General features: G+C 44.2%; 1 protein-coding gene across 1 annotated transcript in view; it reads left to right on the top strand.

Moving 5' to 3' along the window:
- adgrv1 (adhesion G protein-coupled receptor V1) overlaps nt 1-25,788 on the top strand; it is a gene marked incomplete at its 5' end in the record, with an annotated part of 117,162 nt that overhangs the window by 33,751 nt on the left and 57,623 nt on the right. Inside the window, 41 exons of the mRNA XM_071522979.1 lie at nt 92-216; nt 469-647; nt 856-1,002; nt 1,172-1,252; nt 1,436-1,700; nt 2,497-2,619; nt 2,853-3,075; nt 3,261-3,465; nt 3,654-3,800; nt 3,995-4,250; nt 4,816-5,018; nt 6,260-6,436; nt 6,612-6,794; nt 6,929-7,108; nt 7,294-7,458; nt 7,752-7,872; nt 7,998-8,121; nt 8,218-8,356; nt 8,954-9,139; nt 9,316-9,551; nt 9,853-10,001; nt 10,114-10,312; nt 10,622-10,841; nt 11,455-11,694; nt 11,791-11,940; nt 12,236-12,456; nt 12,699-12,966; nt 13,127-13,267; nt 14,144-14,315; nt 14,902-15,043; nt 15,547-16,115; nt 16,233-16,505; nt 17,034-17,151; nt 17,270-17,441; nt 18,208-18,450; nt 20,631-21,038; nt 22,187-22,371; nt 22,626-22,878; nt 23,404-23,543; nt 24,668-24,828; nt 25,107-25,207. Coding sequence (XP_071379080.1) covers nt 92-216; nt 469-647; nt 856-1,002; nt 1,172-1,252; nt 1,436-1,700; nt 2,497-2,619; nt 2,853-3,075; nt 3,261-3,465; nt 3,654-3,800; nt 3,995-4,250; nt 4,816-5,018; nt 6,260-6,436; nt 6,612-6,794; nt 6,929-7,108; nt 7,294-7,458; nt 7,752-7,872; nt 7,998-8,121; nt 8,218-8,356; nt 8,954-9,139; nt 9,316-9,551; nt 9,853-10,001; nt 10,114-10,312; nt 10,622-10,841; nt 11,455-11,694; nt 11,791-11,940; nt 12,236-12,456; nt 12,699-12,966; nt 13,127-13,267; nt 14,144-14,315; nt 14,902-15,043; nt 15,547-16,115; nt 16,233-16,505; nt 17,034-17,151; nt 17,270-17,441; nt 18,208-18,450; nt 20,631-21,038; nt 22,187-22,371; nt 22,626-22,878; nt 23,404-23,543; nt 24,668-24,828; nt 25,107-25,207 — 7,990 coding nt within the window. The remainder of the gene's footprint in view (nt 1-91; nt 217-468; nt 648-855; nt 1,003-1,171; nt 1,253-1,435; nt 1,701-2,496; nt 2,620-2,852; nt 3,076-3,260; nt 3,466-3,653; nt 3,801-3,994; nt 4,251-4,815; nt 5,019-6,259; nt 6,437-6,611; nt 6,795-6,928; nt 7,109-7,293; nt 7,459-7,751; nt 7,873-7,997; nt 8,122-8,217; nt 8,357-8,953; nt 9,140-9,315; nt 9,552-9,852; nt 10,002-10,113; nt 10,313-10,621; nt 10,842-11,454; nt 11,695-11,790; nt 11,941-12,235; nt 12,457-12,698; nt 12,967-13,126; nt 13,268-14,143; nt 14,316-14,901; nt 15,044-15,546; nt 16,116-16,232; nt 16,506-17,033; nt 17,152-17,269; nt 17,442-18,207; nt 18,451-20,630; nt 21,039-22,186; nt 22,372-22,625; nt 22,879-23,403; nt 23,544-24,667; nt 24,829-25,106; nt 25,208-25,788) is intronic.

Raw genomic sequence — 25,788 nt, 5'->3', positions numbered from 1 at the left:
CACACACACACACACACACACACACACACACACACACAAGCTCATGCACAAACATGGTTTTATTCACTGTATCTGTGTGTTTTCTGTGCAGAACTAACACAGAGGTGGTGGCTGATGAAGGCAGCACGGTCTTCCTGACTGTGTCTCGGTCTAACGGTCTGGAGTCATCTGTCAGTGTGGAATGGGAGACACAGGCAGATACAGCTATTGCCTCTGGTGAGACAAATAAATCATTTAATTTTAAGTCACTACAAACTCCTCTCATGAATTGTATTATGTATGTTTGTATGTATGTAACCTATGCAGCTAGTTAGCTAGCTAGCTGCATGCTGGAAATCTATGTTAGCTATCCATCTAGCAAGCTAGCTATCTGTCTGTTTGTTTGTGTACCCCTCCCTTCCTTTCTTTCCTACTACATTCCTTCTTCTTATTTACCATTAGAATTCATATTTTTTTCCTTGTTTCCAGAGGGTAGTCTCTCAGTGATGGGTGTGTACCAGACATTCGAGGACAGCCCCACCTCGGCTTGGTGCTCCCTCCCTGAGGCGCCCTCCCTGGCTATGAGGCTGGATAGGACGCCCCCTGTCGGATCCCGCCACACCATGGCCACTCTCTACCGGTGGCAGGGGGTTTTCCTGCCCATACAGGTAGAGTATAATAGTATTTCCACTCCACCAGAGTGTGATCTGCCTACTCTAAACACACGTACTATGTAACAAAATAACATATAGAGCAACCGCTGTTAGGAAGACTTGTGCAGTAGGAATAGGATTATCAATCAGCCCCAGTGTGGAGCTAATGTACTGTTCACAATATTATACATTACACCATAACCTGGCTTTTTTGCCATTCTAGTCTGTTAGGATCCAGGACCCAAGCTCCTGTGTTGGGTTTGCAGTGAACGGCTCTACCTACATAGCCATCACACACAGCGGACCTCCCTTCTCCCCTGCTGCCAACCTGAGCATCTTCAAACTGCAGAGGGACCTCAATATGACACTGGTAAATAAAATTAAATATAATCCTAGTTATGACCCTTGTTATTTTACTAACTGATTGCTCTGACTACAGTACTGTATATGCACTTAGGCTACACTTTACATTAACATTTCACAATGGTATTATGTTGTATTCTCTCTTCATATGATTTGGTGCAATCTGAATTCCTTAGGAACAAACCTTGGGCGTTGAAGCTCTGGATGTGAAGCACTTCTCCATTGAAAGCAGAGATTACCTGATCACATCAAGCCAGGTGAGTCTGATTGTACCAGTGTGGGTGACATTTTGACTTGACTTGAGACTTGGACTTGATGACATAGTCCCTTCTCTTACGACCACAGACTTTTAACTGTTTTCATTTATCTTGGCAGAACTAAAACACAATCATTTCAATCCTCACATCACTGGATCCGACTTTTGTTATTTTGTGACACAGGTTTTTATCGGGACCGGAGGCTTCTTCACCCTCCTCCAGACTCTTGACTTCCAACAGGACATCCGTAGCGTGTCTCCATTCACTCGTGGGGCTATTCCCTACCTAGCGGCCTGCATAAACAGACAGACTGACAGCTGCGTCCTGCTGCAGTGGACCAATGGACAATTTCAGAATCCGCAGCCCCTCCCACTCACCGGCAGAGCCAGTCAGGTGGAGGCAATCCACACAAGAGCGGAGGACACTCTCCTATTGGTTGTTATTGAAGGTGACCTCTCTTGCTTTGACCTCACATAACCTTAACGAATGTTGTCGCCTTTATTTTGCCAATTTTAATGTATGCTCTAAATATGTGCCTGCGTTATCTGTGCTGGGTCTGTAGATATTGAAATGCAAACAAATTTTGGCAAGTGACATTTATAAACTATAATTTATGCGCTTGTTTTTGTGTTTTTTTGATGGACTGTGTCATGGAGATGGCATATTTAGAAATGGCCTTGAATAGGAGATGTTATTTGTGTGTTTAATCTATGTTAAGGGGATGGTTGTATTTTTACAATAACCAGTTGTTATTTTCTATGTGTGTATTCTTGGTGTACATTTTAGTGGATTGTGCCACAATGACATGGTGGTTGGGATAGTATACATACATCGGTGATTCTTTAGAAGGCGCAGAGAGAATATGTGTCTGTTACAGACAAAACATAGTCCCGACCAAGAGGACAAAAGTCATTATGGATGCTATATCGTATACTTTGATTATGCACTGTATATTTTGATGATACATAATCTCTCTGAGTCTGCAGAAGTGGCGAGTTTTCTCGGTTCAAACCTGTTGTGGGTTTACTGAAAAGGCCTGCATGTGGAGCAGAGCAGAACCACAGAGGGACTCAGAGGTTATAATTTGTCAGTGTTGGGTGTGTCAGACAGACCAGTCCTTACTTTACGTAAACATGCCATTCTATCATGAAAGAACATAAATCTCTTTTTTTTGTATATTGTATGTATGTGTGTGTGTGTGTGTGTGTGTGTGTGTGTGTGTGTTTGTATGTATCTCTCTCCAGGTCCCTCTCCATCCTGTGAGGTGTTACAGTGGGGCTCTGGACAGTCTTCACCTCAGCATAAACAGTCCATTCCTCACCCAGGCCTCACCTCTATTCATCACTTCACTACTCCTTCAGGAATCAGTGAGTACAATTACATAAACTGTTTTATCTGTAAAGACGCCATTTGTGTCCATTTGTTGTATCAGTTGTCCCATTCGAATCCCTTATGCTTATGCAACTGTGATATGATTATTTCCATTGATATCCTCTTTGCTATCATCACTGGTCACTCACATAACTATGAGAATAACCTACATGAAAGGTTGATTCCACTGTCTCTAGCTCTCTTGGTCTTCCCCCTCTCTTTCTCCTAGCCTACGTCCTGCTTGCTGGCAGAAACAGCTCATCGCTCTACTCCTGGAGGTCTGACGTCAGTCTGTTCTCCATGATCCTGAGAGCCCCTCCAGCCTTTAGCTTTCTCTCTCTGCCAGTTCCCTCCCTCAACACCACCAAAATCCTCTTGGCCTCTGCTGAGGAGACCAGCTCTACTGTCTATGAATTCACTTCTGTCTCCAACCAGTCTGATTTTATACCCAGGTATGGATTTTATAATTAATTTGTTGTTTTGGTGTGTTTGTTCACACTAGTCAGGAATGGACTACTTTGCTTATTTTTATTCATTTACACTCAGCAAAGCAAATCCACTCCAAAGGCAAAAAAAGACACAAAGAAAGTGAATAACGCAATATTTTGATGTGTTTTACTTAATTCCTCACATGCAGTTATGGCGAGTTGCACTTTGCGCCAGGTGACAGTGAGCTGGAGATAGCAGTGAACATCATAGATGATGACATCCCAGAGGAGGAGGAGCACTTCCGGGTCAGCCTGAAGAACCCGAAGGGCGGGGCTGAGATTGGCTTCGGTGGTCAGGTGACTGTCATCGTCCCAACCAACGATGACGCCCATGGAGTCATTGGCTTTGCTCAGGTAAGAAGATATTTACTTTTGATATGAGGCAGCTTGTGCACTTCCATCCATATTAGTCATCATGTTACATCCACAGCGTTTAACCTTAAGTTATGTAAGCCATATTAGAACAATTTCAAAAGGGGTTTTTTAAAGTATTACCACAAACCACTGTATTATGTTAGTAGACTGTCATTGTCACTCTGCAGAACTCTCTATCTATGGAAGTGGAGGAGTTGGAGCAGAATAACCCAATTTCTCTAAGTGTGGAGAGGAGAAGAGGGACGTTTGGCAGACTGACTCTTCACTGGGCTGCTAATGGCAGTCTGGACGACATTTTCCCCACCTCAGGAGTGGTGAGTCAACTTTGCTCTCCTATCATACTGCAGCCACAACATGATTTAATATTAAGTGTTAATTAAAATAAATAACAACATTCTAACATTTTCTAGTTTAGTTTTAGTTCATTAGAAAGTTGTTCTACATAGCCTACTTCCAACAAAAGCTCAATATAAATTGAGTACTCAATGAGTTGTATTTCCTATTGTAGGTAACATTTTCAGAGGGCCAACTGGTAGCCATCATCTCGCTGACTGTGATAGCGGACGGTGTCGCAGAGCTGAGGGAAAGTGTCACTGTCACCCTCATGGATGTCACCACTGTGGGGTTGGAGGACCCAAGGCAGGCCGCTGTCATTGACCAGCAGCGGGCACGGGCTCTCCTCACCATCCTACCAAACGGTTCTCCCTACGGGGTGATAGGATGGCATCTGGACACCCAGTTTACACTAACACAAGAACCACAGAGTAAGAATTGTGGTGTAACGACTGAATGAACGCATGAATGAACGATGATTAGTCAGTAAATTTGTATTTTTACTGGATGACAATGCAGAGCAGTCTTAAGTTATTAGTTTGAGGTAAAGCATTACAAACGCAGTGAAAGAAATACTTATTCCTGGATTAAGCTGTCTCTGTGCCCAAAAAACAAGCCCTGGGAGTTTAGCTTCTTGCTACATACTAATCGCTCATTTTTTTGGATGAGGTTTCTTGGAGAACCATTACGGTAATCACACTTTGAGATTTACTGTAAAGGCGATCTGCAGTGGTTTCCAGGATTTGAAGTAACATTGGATTTATCTTGATCTGTGTCTTGGAGACTGGCCCAGGATGTCAGAGTAGTCCAATGTAACATACCCACATGCTGCACTAAAAATATTCTCCTGTATGCATAAAGGATTTTTATATTTTTTTGATTTTGAATGAGTTAACAAAAAAGTTAACAAAAGTAAATAATGTTTGCTAAAATCTGAAGGTGCAGTATTGTATTTGTCATTGCCTTATTTAACCCTCCATTTCTCCCAACCCCCAGGGAGTCCAGTCAATGTGACCCTGTCCATAGTGAGGGAGCAGGGCGCTTCAGGTGAGGTGGCAGTCCATTACCAGACCAGGCCGGCCCTGTCCCAGCCCCCGTCCAACCAGGCTACAGCAGGACAGGACTACACCGCTAAAGAAGACACTGTTGTCATGATAGACGGTGCTACTGTGGTCCTTGTCACTGTCACCATCCTGCCGGTAAGGATGGAGTATAGTGTGGTGGAGAAGTTGATTTGAATCTACTAGAATGAAACAGAATATATTAGGAGTAGGACTAATTATCTATCGTTTATGTTGTTTATCATAAACCACACACCTATATGTATTCCAGGTTCTCAGAGTATAGGTGTGTCATTAAATCATAAAAAAATACTCAAACACACTGGTATTCTTGCCTTTACTTTATGTCGAAATGTTTGCCAACGTTTCGGTCACAAGACTTTCATCATCAGGGCTTTACAGGGGATGTAATTTACTTGAATGCACAAGTTTATAAAAAGTCACAATCACATCCAACAAGTGAACTGCTCCCATCTCCTTATTAGCTGCCACCTGGATTATGGTGATTATTTGCCTTGGCTCCACATAAAAGAAACACAACTTATTGAACATATAGAAACCGAGAAAGCAAGAAGACAGTACAAGAAAGCATCTTCTTTAGAGATGAGGGATGATAGATTTTCTTGCACATAGTCACAGTTCTAGCCCTTCGATCCTTCAGCTTACACCTCCCACACTGAAGCTCATCCAGACTGGTTGAGCAGCTTGCTGCCTGTTTGCTGCCTACAATGCAAACCCTCTTACTAACAAGCCCTACAACCATCAGACTAGCCTTGGACCTCAAACTGCCAGGTGTATGCCCACAGTGTTGGGAGAAGTCCAGTACTTTCCCTCTCTGCCTCCGCTTCCCTCCAGAAATATCCATTAACCTTCCAAATACTGTTCCTGAGTACCTTGGGTCCTTTTCCGTCCGCCTCTCTCTCTGCTCTCTTTTTCTTTCCCCTCCTTCCCTCTCAGCCTCCCAGCTACATTGCAGGGCCCACTGGTGTCTATTTTAACCTCCCACTAATGGGACTGGTGATTATGCTGTGTGTTTAGACTAGAAGTGGGAGTACGCTTGAAAACATGATACGGGGTACACGGTTTCCAATTTATTTTTCTCTGAAACTGCCAGCCTTCATCAATGGTTGTTATGGAGAGAAGTTGTATAAATGTTGTGAAATGTTGTTGCTCTTCCTATCCAAGATTATTGCTGTTTGCACTGTCAGCTGCAGTTCTAACCACAAAACTAAATTTAGTGACCAAGCTTAGGACTTTCAAAAAATGTGTGTGAGAGAGGGAGAGAGAGAGAGAGAGAGAGAGAGAGAGAGAGAGAGGACATCTGCACATGGATATGTATGTTTGTACATTCTTGTGCATGTGTACACGTCTTTCCTAAGGATGACATCCCGGAGTTGGCGGAGAGTTTCTTGGTAAATATCACCAGTGTGGAGCTGGTCGGAGGGTCTGTTGGAGCGGGCCAGCCCAGTGTGAAGAGACCCGGTATGGAGGTAGCAGAGGTCACCATCCAGGAGAATGATGATCCCAGAGGAATTCTGCAGTTCAACGTGTCTGAGGTGAGCTGGGTGAAATCTCGAAAATGATAAAGGAATTTGTGTTCATGATGCAATCCTGTATTCCTGCTTGTCAGTCTCAACCAAAACACTGAATGAACTGAAAATAGGTATTTACACCCTAATTAAATGTTCCTCACTAATTATAGTAAATGTTATTTCTAAATATCCTGTCCAGGATACCACTGGAAGGGTGCTGGCCTATGAGCTGCCACCACCAGACAACATCCTCCATCTGTCAGTGGTGCGATTGGCTGGTAGAACAGGAAGAGTGCTAATCTACTGGGAGGCTCAGCCAATCACTGCTAGTCTTGATGATTTCAGCCCCTCCTCCGGAAATGTCACCTTACAAGATGGGCAGGTAAATGGATAAATTGCCCTGATTTAAAGTTCACATAAAGTATCACATCAAGCCAAGAAGTGGATGGTTATTGTTTACAGTTTGCAAGGTACAGGCTATGCAAACCTTAGTGGTTTTTATTACGTTCTTTTCAGAGAGAAGCCAAGATTGCCATCACCATTGCAGATGATGAGGAGGTAGAGACTGCAGAGACCTTCACAGTGACTTTACTGCGTGTCATTGGGGGGGCCCAACTAGGAGACGTGACCTCCATAACGGTCAGCATTCCACCCAACGACTCGCCTCTGGGACAATTTGGATTCCAGGAGCTGGAAGTGAGTCAAACATAAAACCTACTCATACTAATTTATACTTTTTCCATCAACAGACTTCTACCAATCTGAAGTTTCCATTGTTCTAGATAATAAACTTAGCCATAACTAACCGTGCTACAGGGGAATGATTTTGTGACCTTACTGTTCCAACATCACCAAAAATATCTTATCCTCTTCCCTCCTAGGTTACTGTCAGTGAGCCAGAGTTTGCTGATGACCCTGCTGCTGTGGCGACACTAGCAGTGCTGCGTAGCGCGGGAGGCGTGGGGGCGGTAACACTGGAGTGGCAACTGGAGGACCAGGCCAGAGACGACCTCTCACCCCTCAGTGGAACCCTAGTTTTTTCTGAGGTACATTATAAAGGGACTGGTGTCAGTGGCAAAAAAACTGTCTCATCAGATGTTGTTACACTATTATTTCCCTGGAATATAATGTAATAATAATATGGGACATGTTTCATATAGGTCATTTTCATTCAGGATAGTAGATGGAGGGGATGTAAAGATTAAGAAAACAGATTCATTACGTTTTGTTGCAAGTGTTCCTTTCAATTGATGAAGGTTGATGATTAAGGGAGTAGAGAGAATTTAGCATGCTGTACAGTAAAATCCAAGACGTCTACTGTGCTTTCCAAACCTTCCAGACCGAGTCTAGCAAGACGTTGGTGATAAAAGCGCTTGCTGACTCTGTGCTAGAGGGAGACGAGAGCTTCACTGTCCGGCTGTCTCCTGCCAAGAGCGGTGCTGTCATCGACCCCTTAAATGGTCAGTATTTATGAGAACCTTATGAAAAGACACACAACCAGTGTGTCAATTGATGAGCTCCGAAACAAATATAGATTGTCCTTCATGAATGCATTCATATTATCCATCTTCCTGATCTTCTCCAGGCATGGCCACCATCACTATCCTGGGAGACAAAGCTGCTCTGGGGATTGTTGGGATAGCAGAGTCCTCCAGGGAGATCCTCATTGGAGAACCTCAGGGAGATTACAATGGGAGTGCTGTGGTCAGGTGAGGCAAATAGAGTTTTCAATTTCAGCGCTTCAGTTGGTTTGTTTAATTAGTTAAAATGTAATGTGAAAATCCTTTTCTGTGTGTGTCTAACAGCCTTGAGCGAGGTCCAGGTGTCTTTGGGGAGATCCAGGTGTACTGGAACATCACTCCAGCTGTGGTTTCTGAGTTTGAGGAGATCTCTGGCACTGTGACTATGAGAGACAGACAGTCTGTTGCTAGCATTGTCCTCAAGGTACTGCTTCTGCTAGGCCTGGGTGCCATCTGCCCCAAACAATGTAGAGTTAAAGGTCCAGTGCAATGAGAACTGCATTTCTCAATTACATGGTATAATTTAACAAAGCACCTGTTAATGTAAAGTTATCCAAATTGTTCTAACTGTCAGCATTGTGGAAATTTGACTAATGCTCTAAACTCAACAGAACCGAACAGATTTAGAATTCCAATCTACTTCCTGGTGTAAATGATGTCACCTACACCCAGGTTTTAAAGAATGCTTTGATTGGTTGACTTGGTCTGTGGTCTGTTTAATCAACTGGATTTTAAAGATCCAGTTTATTTCTATTGTCGACCAATCAGAGACATTCAAAGGGCGTTAGTCAATTTGTTGGGGGGTAACTTTTAACAGGTCTTTTGTAAAATTATACCATGAAATTGAGAAATGTAATTCTCATTGCACCGGACCTTTAATTGAAAAATCTATTTTCATATTGTGACAGCTAAAAATCAGATATATTGTCTGCATCTTTGCATTACATAATGATGATAATGATAATGACTTTCCTTTGTGCTTTTCATAAAAATGTCTCTCTCATAACTATCATTGTGTCAGGCCCTGGATGATGAGGTCCCAGAGGAGCGGCGTGTGTACCAGCTCACCCTGACCTCTGCCACCCCAGGGTTGGACATCAGTCCCTTAGCCCGACATGCCAGGATTACCATGGCAGCCAGCGACCAGCCCTACGGCCTGTTCTCCTTCGCCCAGCACCAGCTCAGGGCGACCGAGGAGGAGGGAATGGTGAGATCATCAAAATGGGACAAATATGTAGAACCGCTGCATGTTTTAGATGACCTGGAGTTGTCTTGTCATATTATCAGATGAGGTTGTGTGTACACAGTGATCAGATGTAGTAGTCAACTGGATTGCAATTCTCATGAACCCACAGCTAAATGTTTTCTTTTTATTTCCCCCAGGTGAATGGGACAGTGATTCGCTCCTTGGGCAGTCTGGGCAGTGTGTGGGTGACCTATCAGACGTCGGGCAGCACAGCGGTTAGTGGGGTGGACTTCCCCCCGGCTTCAGGACGCCTACTCTTCACCCCAGGCCAGACCTCAGGACAAGTCACACTGCGTATCCATGATGACAGTCTTCCAGAGGGGCCTGAGGTGTTCTTCCTCAACATCACTGAAGTGGAGCTATTCAATGTCAGGTAGAGCAATTTAAAAGAGTGGAGTAATGATATTATAGATAAATTATAAAATAGAGAATTGTTTTACAGCTTTATAGGGTAGAGTAGGAAAAAGCCATGGAAATAAGCATTGCCCCGAAAGGAAATTGCAAGTTGCGAGTGAGATCTCTATTCTAGATGCATTATATAGCCTTCTAAATCTGGTCATTTTTACAAACAAATGTGGTTTAATTTAGTTGGCTTAGTATACCCTATGCTGGGAGGGTCAGAGGTTCCTTGTCAGTGGGTGACTATGTGTTCTGTGTCTCCCCCTGGTGGTCAGTGCTGTGGACTACACAGTAAGAGAGTCCGGTCTCCAGCTGGACCAGCCTCCAGCTATAGGCGACATCTCCTCTGTTGCTGTGGTCATACTGACGAACGACAACGCCGAGGGCATCCTGGAATTCAGCCAGGACTATGTCAGCATTACAGGTAAGAGTCAAACCCATATTGGCATGCTAACCTGCCACAATAAATTTACTATTTTCAAGACCATGTACTACTTATGGGAACACCTATTTCCCTCTGGCTGTCTTTCTTCCAGTTGAAGAGGATGTGGGCATTTTGTTGATCCCTGTGGTGAGGAGAGTCGGTTCGTATGGACTGGTCTCAGTTCAGTTCATCTCAAGAGGCCTGACTGCGACCCCTGACCTCGACTACATCCTGTCTAATGGCTCAGTGATGTTCAGCCACGGCCAGAACACCAGCCACATCAACATCACTGTTATAGATGACCTGTACAGGTGAGGAGAGGGATTAAGGAAGATAGATCTATAGGTTCAGGCTAAAGGTATATTTTTGGCACAGCCTCATTTCATCTTTTTTATTAGTAGTACCTGCATTCATGTATTTTTACTTTGGAAGAGATTAAGGGCTGCGTTGTACTGTAGAAAACAAATATATAGGAGCAATTGTACCAAAAGCATCAGGAACACAGCTGGTAACACATTGAAATAGCTCTCAGACCTTAAATTAATTGTGAAAAAAACATAATTTATATAAACTTTAATTGTAATTTAAAATTCTAATTAAATGTTTTCTGTCATCTCCAGCGAATATGAGGAGATGTTTGAGGTCCAGCTAGTAGGAGCTACAGGGGGAGCGGTCCTAGGCCCTCGTCTAGTTGCCACGGTAACCATCGCCAAGAGCGACTCTCCAAGCGGGATGGTGCGTTTCCTCAACGAGAGCCTGATCACTCTGGTGAACCCTAACTCCACCCTCAAACTCACCCTCGTCCTGGAGAGAGCGGGAGGCTTGGTGGGGAATGCAACGGTAAGACTGAGAAACATTAAAACATTAAAACATTAAAACAAACATTATCTTCTACCGACAGGAAATCACATCACGCCAATTCTCTTCATCTCTTCACTGAAAACCTGTTAAACTTAGTACTGATTTTAAGATTTCACTGATTACTTTTAAAGACAGGTCTGGCCTCAATCTGTATCGCAGACCTTTTAACCCCCTATGAGCCCTTGTGCAGCATCACCGACCTGTCTGAGGAGCGCATAGCAGAATCAGTATCATCTTTTAAATCACTTCTTAAAATGTGGTTTTATAGACTTGATTATGTGATGTCTTTTATCCTATTACTTTTAGTGTTGTATTTATTCTCTGTTCTTATCCTGTAATCTTGTGTTGTCTTCTTGTTTTTACTTGTTTTAAATTACTTTATGACGTGTCTGGTTTTATTTGATTGTTAAAGCACTTTGTAAACTCTTAAATTATTATTATCATTACCTTGTTGCTAACTCTTTGTGTTTTGTTGCTATGATAATTCAGTCAAAAAAAAAATTCACGCTCCATTCACCTCGCCTCTGTATTTCAAATACTAATTTTTCTTGATGGACATCAACTAATCCAGACTGGTCTTACCTTTTGACAGGTTGCTTGGACCATCCTTGGCCCGAACAGCAGAGAGGTCCTTCCTCCACTCAACACAGACATTAGAGAGCCTGTGAACGGGTCCTTCTATTTCAGGGATGGAGAGGAAGGAATACGCACCATAGAGCTGCGGATTCTCCCACATGGGGAAGTGGAGGTGGAAGAGACGTTTGTTGTGGAGCTCAGCATCCTGTCTGGGGACATGGATATTGACCCTCAGGTTGGCTCCGTCACACTCAAGGTACTTTACTGTTCTAATGGGTGAAAACCAATGACAAGTTGGCTGGCCTACAGCACAATATGCCACTACCCTCTCTCAATGTGTTTTTCTCTCCAGATTGAGAAGTTTGGTGACCCTAATGGTATAGTCCAGTTTACTGAGGATGCTCTTAGAGAACGTGTCTACAATGAATCCACAGAAGAAGAGGGACCTTTCAACATCTCCCTGTTCATTACCCGCAGAGAGGGTGTCATGGGTAACATCACGGTAAGATTACATGAAATACAGAAAAGTACTACTATGTGTGTATACTACTTAGTTGTTCTCCATTACATGCCCACACTGACACAGCTAAGTTGCAGAAAAATAACTGTAATGCTGTACACAGCACAAGGAGATTGTATGAATACACCTACTGCTTAGTCATTCATTGATTATATCCAGTAACCAGTTCTCTGACAATCTTTATGGTTGATGCTACTGTAATTCTCCATGGGCAGCGCTAAACCACTCTGTCTCTCCCTCTCAAACACACACACACACACACTCTCCCACACCTCAGGTCCATTGGCAGATACAGAGTGTCTCAGAGCTAGCAGGAGACTTCCTAGCCTTGGCTGGCTCAGCGCTGATCCTGGAGGGCCAGAGGGAGGCGGAAGTTGTCCTCACCCTGATGCCCGATACAGTGCCAGAGCTGGAGGAGCTCTACATTGTCCGGCTCACAGCTGTGGAGGGTGGTGCCACTCTGGATGGCAACCCAAACCGCACCAGCACCCACATAAGGTTTGTCGCCATGGCTCTGTACTCAGTAAAATATTAGACGTAAAATTACATCTAATAGTGGTACATTTTTGTTGGAAATGCAAGAAATGAGAGTGGATGCAAAGAAACCTGGGAAGTTGACTCATATACTGATTTTTACAGTTTTTAAATCATCTAGCAACCACCGTGGGAGGGTCCTGACCGACTGTTTGAGAACCACTGATCTAATCAACCTGAAATTAACCTTCCTCTCTCACTCACAGGGTGCGCGCTAACGATGAGCCCCACGGTGTGTTTACCCTGAACCCTGAACACCAGTCTATAGTGGTGACGGGTGAAGGGTCAGAGGTCAAGAGAGTTCTGGTTCTGAACGTGACGCGATGGGCCGGGTTGTTCGGCAACGTTAGCGTGGGCTACAGGATCACTGGAGGGATGGACATTGGAGAGACACTGGGAGACGAAGCTGAAGGAAGGGTGTTGTTGAGAGAAGGAGAGGCCTTCACCACTGTCACTGTGCCCATTAGCAGCCAGGTGAGGACGAGGATGCTAAAACAAAGACATTAAATGTGTTCAACAGAGTAAGAGTAATCCCAGACAAACAGTACCAAACAGTGGTTTAAAATATCTTGCTTTATGTACCTCTATACCACTTTTAGATTGCTTACTTGTCTTCCTTCCTTTCTCTCTGTAGGTGTTTTTGTCAGTGGGTGAGAGCTTCACAGCAGAGCTGACTGATGTTACGCTGGTCAGTCCTCTCCTCGGCTCCTCGCCCCGCCTCCTGGAGGACAGCGTTGCTACAGTGACCGTGCCAGAAGAGGCTGCCAACTCTGAGGTGAGTTGAGGTTGTGCGGCTTTTTGTGGTGATATACTATTGATCTACAAAAACGAAACTCAGTAGGGCCCCACTGTCTTGCTCCAGGACATTTCAGTAGAGTGGATGTTTCTGCTGTCACAGGGGCTTGAACCAAGGCCTTCGCATTGAAGCAAGGTCTCTCTACTCACTATTCCACACTGCTGCCCAGGGGTCAGCATGTCCCTGCTGGAGACCATGAGAGCATGTTTGTACCGTACATGTTGCTAGTTCAGGAAAAAATGTCCTTTAGCTGCCTGTTATCTCCCCACATGAACAACATGGGTATGAGTCAGTAGTTCTCAACAATGTTAGGGCGACCTGCCCTTCAACTGGAGCAAAAAGAGAATTTCTCTATGGGGATCAATGAGAACCACATTATTTAATTATTTCTTGGCCACCAGAGGGCAAACTCGGATCTCGTGCTCTCTATCTTCCCCAAGTCTCTCTCCGCTGAATTTTCTACTGTATGTAACTGAATTAGTGCTTCATGTCTGACTGGCCTGTGAACACTCAACCTTCTTATGTCAGGACTCTTGAAAGGCCCATGTTACACAGCAGAGTTAACTCCATTAGATTGCTGCCAATGATGAAATAAGCCCATTTACTTTACAGATCTTTTGTGCACCGCAACTAGCCTCCGCATCAGACTATGTTAAGTAATGTTAAGACATCAAATATACAGCATATCCTCCATTCAATCCTTCTTGTAAACACTCAAATTATCCATTGCTCACAGCTGTACAAGAGAACAGAATGAGAAAACAATGCAGACTTAGTTTAAGTCTTTCATCTTGTTTAATGAGAGCATGAAGGCAACAGTATTATTAACAGTCCTCTCCTCTGTGTGGTGTGTAGGTTGGCTTTGCCTCCCTGGCTCTGCAGGTGTCCAGTGTAGAGACAGGCACGTGCGAGGCAACGGTGACCCGAATTGGGCTGTTTGGGGACATCAGGGTGGAGTGGAGAGCTGGGTATCCTCCAGGACAGGCTCCCCCCGGGTTCAGACTCGGAGATATCACCCCGAGCTCAGGTAAGACACCCAGAGAGAGTCAGCTCAGAGAAACACAACTTTTCACATTCTCTACTGAACACAAACTGCCCCAGTTAAGCACTACAACTGTTATATTGCAAAAAATGTCAACAAGTTATTTAGTTTTAATTTTCAAAAGCTAAGGATTATGTCAATATGGTGAAATAATTTAACTAATTTCCAATACAGCTTCATTTGACTGGAATTAGGAATTAGGCAGATCACTCCATTAGTATCAAGATATTCACAAAAAGTTATCTCACATTATCTCATCCCATTGACATTATCTCACTCCTTTGGTAGATTTTTTTTTCATTTATTTTTGGAAAAAATAAGATTTTTAGACTCAATCATTGATTAAATGACTTGTCAAGATGGATATACTGTATTTCACAATGTATAACTTTCTGTTTGACTAAACATGAATACAGATACCATTTTTATCATAGCATTCTTGGATGGTAGTGCATGTGTGTGACCTGGTGATACTCCAACTGATATAAGGAAGAGAAGAAACAATACAGAGTAATAACAGCCTGCTGTTGTAACAGAGAGTATTGTTGTTGTGCTCCTCCCTCCTCCTCAGGCTCAGTGACTCTGGCCCATGGAGAGAGGAGTGTAGCTGTGTCTCTGATGGCTCTTCCTGATGTGTCTGAGCCAGCAGCCTATGCCATACACCTCACTGCTGCCACCTCCAGCGCTACAGCAGCCAGTACTGTCACACTCAGGTAATGGTTTCACAACAGTGACACTTTTGAAAACTCGCTGTATTAAATTGATTAAATAATTAGATGATTAAGTGTTTTTCCAGAGGCACTAAGAACTAAATTCAAGTCAGTCAGGTGTCAGACATACAGTAGTGCAGAGGTACAGACGCCTCTACTAGCTGTGGGCTACCATACTGTATCTACTTTGCAAAAGGAAGTAAAATTTTTTTTTTTGAATATCTAACCGTCACTATGAATCTTAACACCTTATCATGTGTTTTCTCATGAATTCTCAACCATGGCTGACATGGATTATGACTGATATTACAATGGGTTTTTATTTTTATTTTTATTTTTTTATTTTTTTGTTGTTTTTAGCTAGCAAGCTGTGTCTTGCAAAACTATGAATTCGCCTGGGACTGTGCACAAACTACTGGTTTTTAGTATTTTAAACAGGCCTTAATATTACCATCAACATAATAAATTAAATTTAGGTAAAATTTTTGGTGTATCTCCCTGTGTAGGCCAGGTTTTACTGTGGCAGAAGTGGAGCCGCTGGGGGTCTACCAGTTCTCACCTGACTCCCGCCAGCTGGTCATCGAAGAAGACATCCAGACCATAACTCTCTATATTCAGCGACTCTACGGTTCCCGTAGCAACCGCACCCGCCTGTCCTTCATGACGACCCCAGGCAGCGCAGCTGCGGGAGAAGACTTCATGGCCGTACAGAATGGCCTTTTGTTCTTTGACATGCCACGCCAAACCAACACCTCACTCCGCCTCTCGATACTCGACGACTCCCTTTCAGAGCCTGATGAGTTCTTCCACGTCAACCTGACAGATGTTCACGCTGTTACTCCAGACCTACCGTGGGCCGATACCTATCCTCGCCTCAACCCTCAGCACAGCGTGGCCACTGTCACTATCTTGGCTAGTGATGTGACTGGTGGAGTGCTGAGTATTGGACCCGGACTAGTCCAAACGGCTGAGGACCAGGACGAGGAGACCCAGCAGGAGCGGAGGGTGACTCTAAGGGTCCGCAGGTCCGATAGTCTGGCTGGGTCTGTGAGGGTTGGGATCCAGGCGTATGGAGGTGTGTGTTTGTTTTGTTGCACTGCTCTATACAGATGAATGATGAAGTATTGGAATGAAAATATATTGTAATTTACTGTGCTTATATCTTTGCTTCTAATTGTGTATTTTCATCCAGGTGGAAGCATGGCAAGTTCACCTCTGCCCTTTGCTCTGGAACCCAATGGGACCCTGGCAAAGGAGGGGCAGGACTTCCAACTGGAGTCCACTGTAGTGTCCCTGCAGGCCGGGCAGAGCGAGGCAGAGGTTATCCTCCTCATCCTGGATGACTCAGAGCCCGAGGGACGGGAAGTATTCTTCATCTACCTCAGTGACCCCGAGGGAGGGGCGCTGATCACTGACAGTCCAGACCAGCAGGGCTTTGGGGCCTTTGCCAAAATCATTATCCTTGGTAAGATAAAGCCAGAAAGATCTTTATTTTCCAGAGTCAGGTATACACCGAGCATCAAGAATTAAGTAGTATTGATCATTGGCTCCTTTACAGTATATGCTGGCGAATTAAACTTATCTAACGTGTAAATCTGTTGCTATGTCCTCCTGGACTCCATCCTCTCCTGATGATTACATTAGATTAATCCCAAGTGTCTCATGAGGATCACTTCCCTGCCCAAATCAAATGGACCCACAGGCATGACTTTGTTATCTCACAGAGTGATTCAATATTCTGCTCCAGTTTCACTAATACAATTTCATTTGAAAGTAGGTCAATGTTGCCCCGACATTAGTCTCCAAATACTATTTCGGGTCTCATGGCACTTACTTCTCACATAATCACTTCCCTGGTCAGATATTGGATTATTCGGTGTATAGTATATCGTTGATTACACAATGAATGGCTATGCGGTTGTACAGTAATCAAATTTGTACTCACCATCTCTCTATCTCTCTATCTCTCTCTTTGTCCCTCTATCCATGCCAGAGAGTGACTTCCATAACGGTATAGTGGGGTTCAGTCTTAGTTCTGTGGTGGGCCAAGTTCTGGATGAGGATTCAGAGAACAGAACTGCTCTGCTCTACCTTCAGAGGCAGGAAAACAGGTAATCGAACTACACTTCATAAAGCAATGGAAATAGTTGCGTTTTCAGCTACCAGTGAGTCAATGTAATGTTTTTTCTGTGTCTAGTTATTAAGTGTGGTCTGTCTCCCTCTGCGCAGAGCCTTTGGGGATGTGCAGGTGTTGTGGAGAGCTACGTTCAGCAAGGTGGATCATGACCTGGTCAACAATGGAGTCAACCTGACCCGAGAGCTGCTGCAGACCTCAGGGACTGTGCTGTGTAGGAGAGGAGAGATCATCTGTGTTCTCACTGTGGAGGTCCGGGATGATGAGGTGAGAGAGAAAGAGACACAGAGAGTGGATAATAATAACGGATGACATATAAATACTCACACACACATAAAACAAAACAAACAAAACCTAATCAGTGCCAGTGAGAGGCCTCACTAATCAGTGCCAGTGAGAGGCCTCACTAATCAGTGCCAGTGAGAGGCCTCACTTGTGGAGGAGGTGGTTGGCACAGATCATTCTTCTCTCTCAGTGGGAGGTCTGATGTCCGTACCAAAGGCAGCAGCCTTTCTCCTCATCTTGTAATCCCATAAAGTGTTAGCTTCTGCAGCTATTTGCAGCAAGGGACACAGTCATTAGAGCAGACTCATAGGAGGACAGGGAGACACTTCTCCGAGATCAAGCTTTCCTCCCCCTCTCCCTATGGCGTCCATCCTCCTCTTCTGTTCTTTTCGTCGTCCTCTCATTTCACTGGCATTCCTGCCCATCCACTGCCCACATCCTGTCCTGATAGCGGGCTGTGAGAGTGGGTTATCAGAAGCAGTTTGCCACACACAGACACATACATGCCCACATGGTGCACATTGCATTTCCTATATTCCAATACAGACAAAAAAGCATTTTAGATTTACAGTATGTTTGATGTAATATAATAAGATAAGATTCTACCTTCCTGTAAAGATATGCACCATAGTTTATAAACAACAGACAGCAAATGTTTTGGGATAATGTCTCAATTATAATAATGTCTTAAAGGGTTCACAAATCAAAAAGTTAGGGCTTACACAGCTCCTCATCTGTGTTGCCGTAGGAACCGGAGCACCAGGCGTGGTTCCTGGTGGAGATTTATGAGGTTGGTGACGGCGCTGCCATCAATCAGACCGCTCGTTTTGCCAACATCACCCTGGCGGAGAGCGATGATCCTCGGGGCTTGGTGTACTTTGCTGTGGGCTCCAGACTGCCCATAGCCACTATGAAGACCAAAAGGCTTAGTCTGCAGGTCTACAGACAGGCGAGCACGGCTTCAGCCATGTCTGTACGCTACCGCATGCTGGTGAGTAACAAACACAGATATGCAGTAACTAAACACACCCATACACATGGCACACAAATGCATACAAACAAATGTGGTGCAAATGTTTTGAAACAATATTGGTCACTGCCGGAATAGGTGTGTAACACTGCTATCTTGTATGTAACACATGTGCATGATCAACTACTTGCTGCTTATGCTCAACTTTGCCTTGATGGTGTCACTCCCTGTGGTGGAAAATCTAATTTTCAATCTAGGCCAATTCTGATTTAATCTATTTACTCATCCAGGTAAGATTTCCCCTCTATCACTGAAATCCTAACACCTGAACCATGTTTGTCTGTCTCTCTCTGACCTGATTTTGTGTGATCTGATTTAAGCTGTCTTTACACAGCTGACCCGGCTAAAAATGCCGTAGCAGAGCCAGGATAGCATTAATCATGATCAATTTCCACAAGTGTTCGTTATCCACCTTTTACCCAGTATGACCGTCTTTACACTGCGGCAGGGGGATCCACAGGAAACACTGTCTCTCATGCAACAATAAACGTTGTTTATCTCCTGATTGTTGTGTGATATTGTTTTAAAACTAGGCCATGTATAAGTCTGATAGATTCAAGACTTTTCCATTAATATTTCTAGTTTTTGTAGCTAAACTGCTTAAATCAGAGCCAAGTCTCTATTAACCTCGCTTTGATTTATTGTGGTTCTCCCTCACCTCAAGTAGATGGCAATTGACTGTTTGCCACAGTTAACTGCTCATAGCCAAACTTACAGGCGCACCTTACGCACAGGTGAAGGAGGCTTGTTGTGGCGGCAGGTGGTTACCATGGTTACCATGGCATTTGCACAGGAATTTCTCCAGCTTTATTTTACACAGAACAAATACTGGGTCAGGTCCAGCTTTTCTCCTGCTTTTCTCCTAGGTGTGAGGTGGGTCATGTCCAGGTTATTTTAACCTCCTTTTTCCCCGGCTTCACATCTTTACACAGAAATCATTCCTGGGTCATGTCCACCAATAACCAGCGATGATATAAATGCTCTGTGTAAAGATGGCTCTAGTTCTGAGTTCCAGCAGACACTGATCTTCTAATCTAATCTGACTCTTTCATAACACTGTCATTACATCAGGCAGTTAGAAAATTTGAATTACTTTATGTCATGCTCCTAGGGCAGAGCTCCGAGATTGGGATGTTGTAGTCACAACTGTTGTAGTCTTTTCTCTGTGCAATTTTTTCCTATTAAACGTTACGGGAAAATTAGTGTAGGAAAAAAAATGGTACAGTTGGACATCGATCATGAAGCTATCTTGCAGGAGCATGACGATTCAAAACTGGATTAATAACGGACGAAACATTGTACAACATAGTAAATATAACTGTTTTATTTGATATAATCTTAATTTGTACAGGCTTTTTGAAATGGAGGACCATGAACAAAAAAGGCAGTTCTTTAACATTCCATCTGATACGGTTGAAAATCCCTTGAAACTGACAATCTGCCCTTTAATCTTGCAGTCATGTTGTTATTTCACATCTAAAATAATAAGAGGCCAAATGAAATCAGCTATTTATTTCATTGTGGTTCAGGACCTGGTCATGATAAGCAGCTCTCAGATTGGGTTTTATTGATGTTTATCAAGTTCAAAGAGACCAATGTTCCCTCCTTCTCTCCTCCTCTCCCTTTTCCCCTTCTCTCCCTGCCTCCCTTCTCTCCCTTTCTGCCAACGATCATGGGATATGTGTTTGATCCATAGTTTCGCTATCTAGCTCAGTGGCTGATGTAAACTGGCAATCACACTATTTGATATTGCAGATCAAAGGAAAGAATGTCTAGTGCACTTTACAAGACTCAAAAACATCACTGGGACACATGGCCACGTCATCTGCTTTCATCTCGCAGTAATGAACCAGGTTGTGAGAATATTGGTTTGATATCAAATAGACATGAGGTCTTACAATACATCTGCTTTCATGTGCTTCCATCAGATTGTGGCTTTTTGTACTTTTGATTTTGTGGGTATATTTTAAACCAGACAAATTATGTTAGCACCTGACATTTTGAAGTATTTTGCAGAATAATAATACAGTCAAACATCCATTCACCCATCCATGCTTTCATGTCTGTCACTCCTCAACTCGCTCTTTCCATCTATCCATCCTAATTTAACACACACCCCTGTGTCTGTGTTTTGCCTCTAGGAGCTTCCCCGGGCAGAGGCGGTGGGTCCCTATATGATCTGGCCCGCTGTAGCAAGGAGGGACTTCGTTAAGCAGGAGGGCGAGTTGACGTTCGATCTGGGCCAGCGCAGCGCGTCGTTGGACATCACCCTGACGCCTGAGCAGGCCTCGTCCAACCCCACACCCAAGCGCTTCCAGGTGGAGCTGTACGGAGCTTCTGGCGGGGCCAGGGTGCACCCGGAGTACGGGCTGGCTAACGTCACTCTGGTGTCGAACGCAGACAGCCAGGCTGTGTGGGCCTTGTTGGACCAATTACATCAGCCACTTGATCCGATCATATTGGAGCGGGCGCTGCAAGGACTGATCAATAAGGTCTCCACTCCTCTCACTCCGGAGCAGATGAGCGCCGTGTTCGAAGCTCTGGGGAAGGTGAGAGGGTTGGAGAGAAGATAGAGGAAGAAAAGCATTAATACCCAAATTATGTTCCTGTTCCCTTTTTTCAATCACCCTCATTGAAATTGGAGGTGAAGACAACAGATGATAATTAACTCTGAAAGAATAGAATGATGCTTTACTGCCCATCTTCATTGATTTTTATTTGATTTTAAATTTACACAGAAAGCCTCAAACTTTTTTTTTTCTTTTTACTCAATAATGAGGGAAATATTTGTGTCTGCATGTCCTTGTGTTGTCATTTTTTCACCACATTTAGCCAGTGAGTCAGTGTAGTAGTTTGCGTCATGCAGCTCTACCCTAAAGGGCATACATCACCTCCTGTACAATACTCTGACAGATCTAAGGACCAGTTTCTCTTCTGAAAAGGTCTCGGATGTCACCCTGCACGACTACTGCATCACCGCTGCTCTGATGTTAGAGTCTACACATCGGGCTCAGTCAGCCTCCAGACAAGCGGAGACACCACTGTAATTTAATATGAGGGAGAGAGTGCGGAGGACCTTAAAGAGGGGCGGAAGAGAGGGAGCAGAGACAGCAGAAATGAAGGAGGAAAGAAAGGAGAGTTGTTGAAAATGAGAAAGCGTGGGACGAGAGAGAGAGCGAGAAAGAGAGAGAAAGATGAACGCATTAAACTGCATAACAGTGAGGCCTAGACCAAAGAAAGCAGCAGTGACAGAGCCAGGAGTGGTGGAACAAAGAAACGTGGCGCTCAAGAGCTAAGTCAAACACGGATCACACATAGTATATCAGTGACAGATACAACTGCAAACAAGAGTAGACAAATGCAGCTAGAGCAAACATAGATTCTCGATGGATTGTAATATAGGATTACTTTTTCTCGCTGACTGTGAATCACCGGTTGCTATCTGTTACTCATATTCCATTATGGTGGGTGGTTTTCTGTGTATGCTGGATGATATCTGTAGATGCCGTCGGAGGGTTGGAAAATATTGGTCATAGTCAAGACAGACAGACACATATGCACAAGGACATACATGTGTGCACCATTATTACCCCCACGCATACTCATTTACAACCCCTGTTCAACCACATACACACCATTACACACTTGCACACCATGCCTCTCCTCACACACGTTTTCTCTGTTGGTCCTGGGCCAGGTGCTTGCGGAGGCGGAGAGGACCCCTATGGAGGAGAGCAGCCGGGGGTTGACCTATGACCTGCTGTGTGCCATGGCTAACTCCAGCCGAGCCGACACCCGGGGCGTCAGCCAGCTGGCTGAGGTGGCCGAGCGATTCGCCTTCTCCCTCCTCACACACAGCCAGTGTGGAGAGCAGGGGCAGAGGTCAGTCCTCCCGCTCAGAAAGGGTGGAATCAAATGTGCAGAAGGCTTTTTGGGGTCTTAGTCTTCAGAGATTTGTGTGATATTCTGCTTTGTGTGCAATGAAATGTTAAGATGTTGAACATAGTAGTATTTCTCCCTTCCAAATGTATGCTACTATACAATGCATGTTACATAAATACACCATTCTTATAATTTTTAGCTAGATGTTCACAATCAGTATACTTCTTTCATGTATCTTTGTGTAATTTCCACAGAGGCAGTGTCATCCTGGACAGCTGCCCGTACATGTCCATCTCTGCCCACCACTTGTACCCCACTGAGATCAATGGATACTTTTTCACGGGCCGCAATGCAGACACCTTCCGGCTCCCCGACACCTTGCTGGAGGTACCGGCCCCGACTGCGGGCACCCTGGCACCCTCAGCCTGCCGACGGCTTCAGCTGACCGAGTACACCACTGAGCACTGGTTCCTCACCAACGACAAAGCCACCTCCCTGAATGGGAAGGTAGGCAGTGAGATAGTTTCACTTCATGGGAAATTCACCCTACGACAATTGTTTATATTTTCCTGCTGGGACATTCTAGACATCAGGTCATTCATTTCACATTGGCATGCATTAACTGTTCTATAATGTGGTGTTTTTGAATTACATAGAGTCTCCTGTATACTCACAAGAGAATATCAGATTGTGTTGAAATTGATTATGATTCATTGCAACGATAATGAAATACTGTAGTTTGTTTACTTAGAGAGTTGGAGTAGCAAAACAGCCTTCTCCCCAACCGTGTAACAGAGGCTCTGTACCGCCAATACCACCTAATGAAATTAAAGTCAATCTATAATTGATCACCTCAGTAGGAGTATCATTTAATGATACCCCATCCTGCTTTGTCACAAAATGCTACAGACCACTGAAGAAATGTATTGATCTGAAACAGCAGGTGGCAGTATTGTCCCAATATAAGCTCTCCGGAAAGTTACAGTGGATTTTACAGCTGAACTCTCTTTGTCTCTGTCTCTCTATCTCAAGGTATTCTCAGCCAGCATCCAGGGCAGAGGTTCGCGACCCCTGGCTGATGGTAATGAGGTGGTGTATCGTATCCACACCCCCGGCCCGCGGGTTAAACCGGGCAAGTCCTTGTGCCTTCTTTGGAACCAGGCCGCTGAGAGGTAACCCTCTTTTTTAATTTTCTTTTTCATTAATGAAATATTCCATCTGTGAGACTATGAACTTGTTTTCTCTCCCTATAACAAGATATTTTGTCAGGTACTTTTAACTAAATACAAGATGCCACTCCAAATATCTTGACTACACTGAGTCCAAAAGTTTCAATGGTTCAATTGTTTAAGTCAATGTGTTGTCTACAAAAACATGTTCACTTTTTTTCCCTTTCTTTTGCTCATTATTCTCAATTAAATCATTTAAACGCCTCTGATACACATTTATTCACATTCATAACCATCTGAATATGTTCTAAGACTCTATGCTCACTTATGTCTGTCATCCTCACACACTGGGTTAGTAAGGCCAGTTTGCTACGTGAAGTGCAAAGGTTAAAGTTCAACCCCTGACCCAGGCCTCTATGTGACCGTGCGTGAAGTCACATCACTTCCTGTTTGACATCTGTGCGTCAGTCCCCTCCGCTTTGAATCCTCCCACTCGCAGTCAGTTTGTCGAGGACATTCCAGGGGCTTGGAACGGGACTTGGCAGGAACAGGCTGTTACGGACTAAGGTTTGGCAGGTTTGGTTTGGCCAGGAAGAGCTGCCTGGGAGACGTATTCCAAAACAGATGAGAGAACTGATATGGAGAGAGAGAGAGAGAGAGAGAGAAAGAGAAAAAAAGATAGAGGGAGAAATAAAGCGATAGACAGGGAAAGGAGGTTGTTTAAGTTTCACATTCCCATTGTCCCATGGCAGGTCAAAATTAAAACAAATGTTATACAGGACCTTGTTTTTTTGCTATTGAAGAGGGCTCTCATAATACCTGTCTGCAGGTTGTGTAACCAAAGATGTGGATTAGGCTCATTAATTCTAGCACAAATATGACTGTTGTTGGGATTGTCACGCACGTCTTTGAAGTGTAAAGGTGACAGCAGGTAACACCCAAACAAGCCAAAACACCACAGAGCTGGGTGTTCACACTCGCAGACATGATGATACCTCAGGCTGATTGCCTTGCCATGTTATTTGCCTTGTCTGTGTAATGTTATGCTCTGTTGTTCATGTGGTGTCTTAACTTGTCTCTCCTCTCCTCTCTTCTCCTCTCCTCTCCTCTCCTCTCCTCTCCTCTAGCTGGTTATCAGACGGTCAGTTTTGCAGAGTTTTGGAAGACAGTGGGAACTATGTGGAGTGTGCCTGCTCCCACTTGTCTGTCTACACGGCCTACGCAGAGATTGCTGCTCTCGCATCCTACAACGAGGCCTTCTACACCTCGGGATTCATCTGCATCTCAGGTAGACAGCGTCTTCGGTCTGTGTCTTCTGTTCCGCATTTGTCTTCTCTTGTTTTCCTGTGTGTTCTTTTGTGTCTGTTTCCCTCTCTCTCTATCTTTCTGTCTGTCTCTCTCCTTCTCTAGTTTCATAACCGACTCATAGTTGGCTACATCTAATGGTTTCATCTTCCATATTCTGCCCACACAGTTATGAATGATCACAATGTTGATTTTATGTAAAACACTGTAGGATTGATAGTAGTTCCATAGATTACATGTTTTTCTCTTCCCCCTCCTCAGGCTTTGCCTTGGCCATCATATCCCACGTGCTCTGCTCCCGTTTCCCCATGTTTGCTGCCAAACTGCTCACTCACATGATGGTGGGCTGCCTTGGGACCCAGGTAATGCACTTCTGCCCCTTGTGCAGTACTGTAGTAGCTCACTGTACGGGCCACAGCGAGCACTAACACCCACAGTGCACTGCTTATGAGTCAGGCTGAGGCCTTCATACTCCCACACCAGCCTCTGGGTTTCAGTTTTGGAAAAACACCATTTGTTTCTCTGGCATTTTCATCTACTCCCATCTACTGACTCTCTCTGAAGCAATATAATAATGGCCTTAAATGTAGATGGATAGGGAACCTTTGCAAGTGGTTATAGAGGCATACATCTCTCTGCAGATCAATTTTCCAAGTTGTATGGATCAGTAGCTCACATACATTGACACAGTCACACACTCTGTGTATAATGCAACACACACACACATTCATGCTTGCATGAACACATACTGACACACACAGAGAAGACACACACATACATATACACCTTTACATAAAAACATATTTTCACATGAATGCACACAGCACACACACGCACAAACACACCCCCAGCCCCCCTTTCCAGCCTCTAGAGATGTCACCGATATTTTCTTAGAATTGTGCACAGAGCTGAACACACATCATCAACAAATGTGGTGGTTGCA

This window comes from Centroberyx affinis, unplaced genomic scaffold (assembly GCF_046629955.1).
Source record: "Centroberyx affinis isolate AG114_WGS23_722 - 3 ecotype Tasmania unplaced genomic scaffold, CSIRO-AGI_Caff_v1 ptg001051l_1, whole genome shotgun sequence".
Taxonomy (NCBI): Eukaryota; Metazoa; Chordata; class Actinopteri; order Beryciformes; family Berycidae; genus Centroberyx; species Centroberyx affinis.
Note: the sequence above shows the minus strand (reverse complement) of the source record. Positions and strands in the feature narration are given on the sequence as shown.